Source organism: Carex rostrata, chromosome 21 (assembly GCF_964058835.1).
Source record: "Carex rostrata chromosome 21, lpCarRost1.2, whole genome shotgun sequence".
Taxonomy (NCBI): domain Eukaryota; kingdom Viridiplantae; phylum Streptophyta; class Magnoliopsida; order Poales; family Cyperaceae; genus Carex; species Carex rostrata.
The window spans coordinates 7,876,684-7,885,463 of NC_135938.1; the positions used below are offsets into that span (position 1 = coordinate 7,876,684).

The 8,780-nt window shown below is 34.3% G+C and overlaps 1 protein-coding gene across 2 annotated transcripts; it reads right to left on the minus strand.

Moving 5' to 3' along the window:
• Nucleotides 1-1,293: 1,293 nt before the first annotated feature.
• Nucleotides 1,294-8,530, minus strand: MUS81 (Restriction endonuclease, type II-like superfamily protein). 2 transcript variants are annotated; one of them, XM_078323234.1, is made up of 15 exons: nucleotides 8,252-8,530; nucleotides 7,040-7,140; nucleotides 6,869-6,947; nucleotides 6,265-6,351; nucleotides 5,826-5,951; nucleotides 5,170-5,368; nucleotides 4,528-4,657; nucleotides 4,272-4,369; nucleotides 3,998-4,140; nucleotides 3,846-3,903; nucleotides 3,595-3,753; nucleotides 3,421-3,500; nucleotides 2,617-2,866; nucleotides 2,017-2,103; nucleotides 1,294-1,687 (listed from the first exon to the last, which is right to left on the minus strand). In XM_078323234.1, the coding sequence occupies exons 1-15, from the start codon at nucleotides 8,443-8,445 to the stop codon at nucleotides 1,583-1,585; spliced, it is 1,896 nt and encodes a 631-aa protein (XP_078179360.1). In that variant the 5' UTR covers nucleotides 8,446-8,530; the 3' UTR covers nucleotides 1,294-1,582. The 2 variants fall into 2 exon arrangements, with proteins under 2 accessions (XP_078179360.1, XP_078179361.1); XM_078323235.1 differs by lacking the exons at nucleotides 1,294-1,687; nucleotides 2,017-2,103 and having other exon boundaries at nucleotides 2,617-2,707; nucleotides 2,803-2,866.
• Nucleotides 8,531-8,780: the final 250 nt, after the last annotated feature.

Genomic DNA, 8,780 nt, shown 5'->3' on the forward strand with positions numbered 1-8,780 from the left:
GCATTGATCAAGATTCATCTTTTTTATTTTATTTTTGAAAACGGTTGAAATCTGTAATAGTGGTACCACATTCATTCAACTATTTATGGATCGAATGCATTGATCAAGATCCATAAATATGAATCTTGATCAATATCTCAGATGGATAAATAATTGGATCATTCTCACTGCTTATTATTTTACTATATTAATTGAAGACGAGAAACTTTTTTCTGTTACTGTGCATCTAAATTTTATAATTACTGTAAATAAAAAATTTCCAGCTACACATGCATAAATGCACAATAGACAAACCTCGTGAGTCGTGACTACCAATAAAGTCTCCTTACTGTTATTGATCCACGTGGTTCTTTTCTTCTTTTTCTTTTTTCCTATTTTTCAGGACATTGTCATCTCACAGTTATCTCAAACATTTTTTTTTATGTGTATTTCAAACATGGTGAAGAAACGTCACAAAAAAAGAATATACAAGTATAGGAATATTCCTGAAAATAGGCGCAACCGTCACATAGCACAGAAAGAATCCGGACCGTTTGATCCGCAGTCACATGACTATTAAAGAGATTCGGTGAATTTCTAACCTGTGCCAAATTGATTAAGATTATGATTGAATGATTCTGATTCAAAACTTAAATTTTAAGGTGCTTGTAGAAGATACGAATTCAGAGCAATACTGGCAGAAAAATTGTAAAAAAGGTTTAACAGACAAAAACTGCTGAAATAGATATGATTTATTATTATCAGTATTGATTAAGATCAATCAAGCATGTCCATAATATTGCTAAGTCTTATTCCATTAAACCCAGGCTACACTCAAAACATTATTAATGTTAGATATTTAAAATAATAAAAAAAAACTATATTTTATAAACCATATTAATTACTGGTAGTCCTATTTGGCACGCGATTTAAAAGTCGAGACCTACGAAAGAGAAACACAGTACTCGCAAATTTAATCATTTTCTTCATATTAATTGTGTTCGGCGCTAGTGAAATAGGAGGCCGTTAAAAGTATCATACTATTAAATATTAATTGTGTTTGGCGCTAGTGAAATAGTAGGCCGTTAAAAGTATCATATTAATTGTGTTCGGCGCTCGGCGCTAGTGAAATAGTAGGCCGTTAAAGGTAGCCAGTAGGTCATGGTTGAGCCCACTTGTGGCTCCAATTTGTACCCATTCAGAAGGGCAATTAATTTGACTTGGAAATTTTTTATTTTTTGGGCCGAGAAGCAGCAGTGCAGTACCATAAGAGATTGGCCCCACTTTATGTTTGATGAATCATGCATTTATGACTAGCAAAAGTAGTAAAACCTGCTCATTAATTAGCAATTCCTCAAACTCAAATTGTTTGGAAACTAAAATATAAAATAAGAGTGCAGAAACTCTTGCTCTCCACACTACGAACTACTTACGAGTCACCAGAATTAAACAATACTACTCTTAAGCCTTAACAAGCAAAATGTAATATATTATAATTACTATTTTTAACTTGTGCTAGAAATTATAAAATTTACATAAGCGAATCTGTCCCCCAAAAAATCTAACTCCCTATTTTTTTACTATTACAACCTTAACAATGCTACTAAGAGCTACTCCAGACCAGCTTGAAAATGTTTCTGCTTGCACCTGCTCCAACTGCCTTGCATTTGTTCTTCAACATCTCTTCCTGTGCAAGCACATGCCCTTCCTGCAAATATAAAATGTTTTAAGATTTAAATTGTGGGCACTTCATTTGCATTTGTGATGCTTCATCACTTCGCCTTTGGAATAATATTAACACAAGTTTTACTTGCTTAGCTAGTTCAACTAATTCATCTGAAGAATAAACAAAAAAAGTGCTTATGTTGACAGGTTATATTGCGTCAGAAGAAGGCATATAAAGGTAATAATCATGATCAAAGAAATATCTAACCTTATCATATTTAATGTAATAAGCCAAATAGGGTTGGTGAATTCAAGATCAATTCCTATTCTGGTACGAGAAGCTATATCAGAAAAAAATAAGTGATTGCTTACGAGCAGAGAGTATCCTTTGGCAAGGGAGAGAAGAGTTGGGTACACTTCAACAACAGCAAGGGCAACCTCTTCAGTTACTTGGGGAACCTGCGAATTTAGCCACATCATAAATCTCCTATTAGTGGTGATTAAAAAAAAAGTGCTTAAAAAAAGAATTTTTTTGATCCCATATCGAAGTTTATATCACAGCTGAACATCTAATAAATGAGAACTAAATGCAGAAACATCACTTGTTTACTTCCAAATAATAATGAAGTAGACGACAAAAATCTTCAAGCAGTGATGAGATTTTCCAAATATGTAAAAAAACAACGAATGAGTAGCTTACTGCCAGGAGCGGATCTAGGTAGCCCAGAAAATTTTAATCATGTATATTGAAATTTAATTGAATTTTCTAGTGGTTTAGGTTAGCATTCCATTTAGTGGTTGTGGAGACTTGAGTCAAATCCCAATGACCACACATTATATATTTTTTCATATTATGCATTTTACATTTCAGCCCCCCATCTAACTTTTTCTAGTTCTGCCCCTGGTTACTGCTATACTACAAAACCTAAAAGCAGGCTGCATCTAAAATTCAGTACAGATTCTAATAATCACCTGCATAAGTTGTAGTGCAAAAACATCACTCACAGTCATCCTTTCCAGGTCCTGGCACCTTCTGACAAACTCTTGGAAGGAGGGACTAAGCCTGGAGTCACTTCTAGTAAAATTATTACCATCACCAGAGAAATTAGCACTGTAGTACTCTATAATTGATTTTGTGAGGTGACCATACTTCCTTACAGTATCAGCAAATCCAGTTGTTCTCTGTACATCAAATCCCTCCAAAATCTCCGTTGTGAAACAACTGAGCAACAAGAAATAGAAACAGGAAAAAAAAAAAAATCTCAGAAGTGACCACATCCTGATTATTACATATTGGGGGTTGACAAAAAAACAAATTTATCTTCTTCTTTTTTATAAAATGGAGGAACACGTCCCGATCCATAGCATGTACTAATGGGGGCACAGACCCATGACTCTGGGACATGATTTATAACCTCGATACATCAGATGCTCGGCCAAATATTTTAGGTTTTGTAAGAACATGCAACTTCTTTACATTAGCAAAACAGAAATTGTGTAGCAAATGGCATCGACCATGAGATAGCAACACAAAAGATATATTCCATTAAACTGATCATTATGTGGAAAAGTAAAGATGTCATTTACTTGATGTAAGACCTATATAAGCAAGTTGCTAATTTGTACTCAACTTACCATCAGTTCTGAGTTCTGACAGCAGGCAATCCATATGACATTAAAAAAAAATTGCACAAAGTAGGACCATCAAAATTTCAAAGCCACTTTTATATATCATCTCAAATATGCACATAAAGGAAAGACAAATCCTCTACATACGCTGTTTTAATGCTTTCTGCTGCTTCTATTGTATTTGGGTCACCTTCTACCAGATAAATCAGCTTTCTCAACCCACATCTCTGCAAGAAATGTACAACAACAGAAAAGAACAGTTAACCAGAGCATGCCGTACCACATTTAAAGAGTTCAAAATTCAGATTGTGAAGTATATACCTGTAACCTTAATTTCTGATCTCTGTATCTATTATCCCTAATAGAGCCTCTCAAGTCATCCACATTTTTTCTTTCTACAATAAAATCAAGCACATATTCCTTCTTACTCTGCTTGTGGTGTGCAATCCAAAGCCCGTCTCCAACCGGCAGCCGTCTAACCTGAGAAAATGATACGAATAAAACTTTTGAAAAAAAGTTTTCAGTGGTTGGAATCACTGAGATTCTTCATATTTGAATAACAAGATCCTTACCTCTACAGGTATGTGAAATTGAGAGCTAATGTTGTCAACCACCTTTCTAAAACGGGACCTACAACCGAACCACGGATTACAAAATATTGTTAAATAATAAAACATTTAAAGGATATTCAAGAATGGACATGGTGAGATTTAAATCAGCAAACCCAAAATTCTCCCGCTCATCCAATATCAAAATAACATCATAAGTTTCACAAAATCTCTCTCCCGGTCGGTATGGTGGCATGGCAAGAGTATTGATGATGTCCCCATGTGTTAAATCCTTTTTAGATATTCTAAGCTCAGAATCCTGAAATTGAGACGAACCAGGATATCTGCTTTCAGTAAATAAAATTATGCAGGCCCCCAAAAAAAGAGAAAACAACAAAAAAGTGGCAAAGTTTGCTTTTAAAGGATAAATTGCAAAAAAGTGGAACATACAGAAGTACTGCAAGCTCTTAGATCAGACGAGTTTCTAATTGAATTGACTGAGACCAATGATGGTTCAGTTGGAGCAAGATGAAAACTCAATCTCTCAACTGCATTGCAAACACTATATGTTAAGCAATTATACCAAGAAAATATAGCATTGTTGCAAAGATGCAACATTACAAAAAAAAAAAAATCATGTACCAGAACTGTCAGAAAAATATAGCACTGTTGCAAATCATGTCATGAAAAAAGAAAATGCAGGTACCAGAACTGTAAGTGCTGCTTGTGGCCAACATAGTAGATGTCTTTGCAGCTATTTCGGGAGGATCAGAACCAGAATCAGAATCAGAATCAGAATCAGAGTTTAAAATATCTACCTGAGTAATCTGCATGTTCTACAAATTAAACATAAAGTTAATTAAGCTTTTTTCAGCTAGAGTTTGTAAAAAGAGTAGAACTAGGGTGTTCTTAAACTCACCAAGCCTCTTGGTGAGCTTAACTCCAAAATCTATCAAATTGGCTTAAGACGACAAATCAAAATTGTTTAAACTGATCTACTTTATGAGTGATGTGTTAACATGAAAAATTTATAAATTTTCGAATTAATTTAGTATAAAGTCAAGCGGTAAAAAAAAAAGTTTATAATTAATTGTAATGCATTTTTATCATGACTTTATACTAAATTAATTCGAAAATTTATAAGTTTTGCATGCAAACGCATCACTCATGAAGTAGATCAGTTTCAACGGTTTGGGTTTGTCGTTTGAAATCAATCCGATAGGTTTCGAATTTAAGTTCACCAAAGACTTGGTGAACTAAAGTACACCCTAGTTCTAGTATTTTAATATATGAGTTTCACACAACTATAGAATAAGCCACTAACAGAAGAAGAAATTGGGGTAATTACTTTAGCAACATTTTTGGATTGGTTCAATGCCAGCATAGATTCAGTATGAGTAGTTGGTATGGAGTCCATGTCAGAGTTACTCATTCCATGAAGAGAATTCCCGGCTGCTAAATTTATGGGTTGTTTGTTGGGAAGGTCTAATCCAGACCTTGAGAGACAGTCTCGAGCAGCTTCTGTCCCTTCATCAGTTAGCATGAACCTATAATTAAATATCTTGGTAATCATGCTAGAAATTAATTTATGGTTTTAAAGTAAATCATGTATATATTTCCCAAGTTATTTCAACATCTTGCCATACAGATAAAAGGTTCTAAAATGAGACTTCCTCCCAAGTTCACATTAAAACTTGAAATACCCTAGTAACGCACAATATTGTAAATAGAGTAAAAAGACTTGAACATTTTAACTCCGTGACATTAATGTCAGCACTATAATCCATTTTACTAAGCCTTTTCTCCTTATAAACTTCATGGGAGAGAGCAAATGTCAAGGGTCTACTCAAGAAACCCTTTGAATCAAATTTAATCTTCTCCATAATCAGAGATCTAGTACCCCCCCCCCCCCAACACACTAAAAAAAAAAGCAATTTGTCTGAAAATACCTGAAAGAAATTGTTTAAAGAAGAGGAAAAAAAAAGCTCATGGAGGAGAAATTACTTGGCAGGGCAGCTGGATTTGACAACTAAGCCTTTAGAAATCAATGTCTTCATGCAGCTCCATCCAGTATACCAGTCCCTTGCTGTACTCCCAAATTGTCCAGGTCTCCCTTTAGCTTTGTCTGGCCTGTTTACTTTAAATGCAGTTAGTTTATTGTTCCAATGTGTGCACTTGGTTACAAAGGTGCAAAATAAAACTGAATATATGATGAACATTGTTGAAATTAAATAATTTTTTTATGACAAACAATTATGATGCTTTCAGAATTAGTAAATATCGCAATTCCTGTTACATGCAATTAAAAAATAATGCCGAAAGGCTATAATTACGGGTAAAAAACTGCAAAGGGGCAATATTGAAACTAAGAACTGGTGAAAAATGAAAATGGAAACTGTACTTGGGGTCAAAATGGGTATTTACCCACTAAAAGAACACTTACCCAATTGATGTCCGTGATAGTCCACTGGCTTCTGCAGCATCAATCAGCTCCTGCTTTTTCATAAAGGCGTTCCCATTTACCATTTCCCTATTTTTCCAAAAGTAAATTGGAAAAGGAGTGATGGTTATTCAAATCTGAGCAGACCACTAAGTGGAGTTTAATTTTACCCTAACACAGACTCAAAACATTTCCGCATACACTGCAAAACTAGAAATATTGTCCCCTCAAAACCACCTAAATATCATAGACACTGACACTATTCTATCTGTAAGATTTTTTTTTTTATGTCCAACCAGTTAGCAGAAAAAGAAGCAAGGGATCTTAAAGATGAAAACTCCAGACATTCTTGTTTATCCATATAAGCTTTCTTATTATTTAACATTAGTTTGTAAAAAAAAATATAAAGTTGTATTGACAAAGATTAAATTAAAAGAGCTTGCCAAGCAAAACTAGAAATATTGTATTATCACCCCATGGGAGTGATAATATATTTTGTGAGGCACATCACATAATATTTTCTTTGCACAGGTATCTGTGATTCACTTGAAGGAGTTTCAAGATAATTTGTGGCTATGCAAAATAGAAGTTACACATAATTCAAAACCTATAAAGCGTGATTAGTAGCGCATAGGGCACTGAATTCTTCTGTGGTACATATCTCCTTGATCCTTTTGTCTTCTTTCCTATTTACAAATAAAACAAATCAAACTCCCCATTAACTTTAAATAGTAACAACTGCCATGCAAATAACTTAGCAGAGACTAATAAACAACACCTTTTTGTGGAGATGATTCTTTTGCAGGAGAATCGCTGGCGGGGCTAGCTTCCTCTGCAAAGAATCCTTTCATCAACGTCAGGATCCATTTTCCAACTCCCCTGAAAAAACAATGAATCAGCCAAATTTCTTCATTACTAGTTTTAATAACTTTAAACCTGACACCAGAATTGATAAGAAAATATTTAAATTCAACTGTTGGTTAGGAGAAAGGATATCATTATGGTAAAAAACAAAATTGTCAACATCCGATGGAACTCCTTTTTTCCCCTTTAGATCACAATGGTGTTCATGTGTGTGATATCCTACTACCACAAGAAATAACAGCAGTTAGTTGCAAATATGACGCAATGTTGCACGTTATTGGCATGTGTGAGGAAATATCTGCTCTCAGACAAAATCGTACTTCAAATTGACATCACCCAATAATGAAAATAGCAAAAATAAGACCTTTACCATTACAGCATACAAAATTTAGCCATTATTGGATATTTATAAGTACAATAGAGTGCAGATTTTTCTAGGAAAAAGAAGTAAGAAAAGCCCCAAAGAAGGGTAAAAGTTTATTGGATTTGAGAACCAATTACATCAAACAAGCCCCAAACAGAGAAATAACAGCAGTTAATTGCAAATATGACACAATGTTGCGCGTTATTGGAATGTGTGAGGAAATATGTGCTCTCAGCCATAATCGTACTTCAAATTGACATCACCCAATAATGGAAATAGCAAAATTAAGACTTCAATTACAGTATACAAAATTTAGCAATTATTGGAGATTTATAAATAAAATAGAGTGCATAGTTTTCAAGGACACAGAAGTAATAAAAACCTAAAGAAGGGTAACAGTTTATTGGATTTGAGAACCAATTACATCAAACAAGCCCCAAACTAAGAAATAACAGCAGTTAATTTCAAATATGACACAATGTTGCGCATTATTGGCATGTGTGAGGAAATATGTCCTCTCAGCCAACATTGTACTTCAAATTGACATCACCCAATAATGAAAAAACAGCAATAATAAGATTTTCAATTACAGTATACAAAATTTAGCCATTATTGGAGATTTATAAGTACAATAGAGTGCAGATTTTTCAAGGAAAAAGAAGTACGAAAAGCCCCAAAAAAGGGTAAAAGTTTATTAAATTTGAGAACCAATTACATCAAACAAGCACAAACATGAGAAAATGTGTTCAGGCATGAAATTACTTGATCTGAGAGAGGTCTTTTAGGGTTTTAATGGGGGTTTTTGCGCCGCAGATACTTCCGTACGCCTTGGAGAGAATCGTGTCTAGGTTCTCGGACAAGCCATTGGACCGCGCCGCCATTTCCTCCCTCTTGTCGAATAGATAGAGAGCCACCGCCTCGTTCGCCGGGCACCGCACCGGACGCGTCGCTTCCATCGGAGCGAGATCGACTCGTACGGGAGAAGGAATCGAACCAGCCGAGAGTTTGATTTTTGTTTATCAACCCGCCAATTCTTGGTTTCTTTTTTCATTCGGACAGATGAAAATTCAAAATTTGTATTTTCCCTTTAAAATTTATAATATCACACTAACCATTCTAAATTTTACAAATTTTCATATTTACTCAGTTTATTATCTTTTATGTTAAAACTCATTTTAAATTTATAAAAATCTTCATTTTTCTTTCATTAAAAAAATTAAAACTATATAGATCGTCTAACAATATTCTAATTTGGTTGGTTGTGAGAAGGCCATTTTTATTAATATCCCTA

Coding starts and splice junctions, on each gene's coding strand:
- MUS81 (XM_078323234.1), bottom strand. CDS start 8,445: ATGGAAGCGACGCGTCCGGTGCGGTGCCCGGCGAACGAGGCGGTGGCT. Junction 3,904..3,997: donor GATGAGCGGGAGAATTTTGG/GTTTGCTGATTT, acceptor GTTCGGTTGTAG/GTCCCGTTTTAGAAAGGTGG. Junction 1,688..2,016: donor CCAAAGGATACTCTCTGCTC/GTAAGCAATCAC, acceptor TTATATTTGCAG/GAAGGGCATGTGCTTGCACA.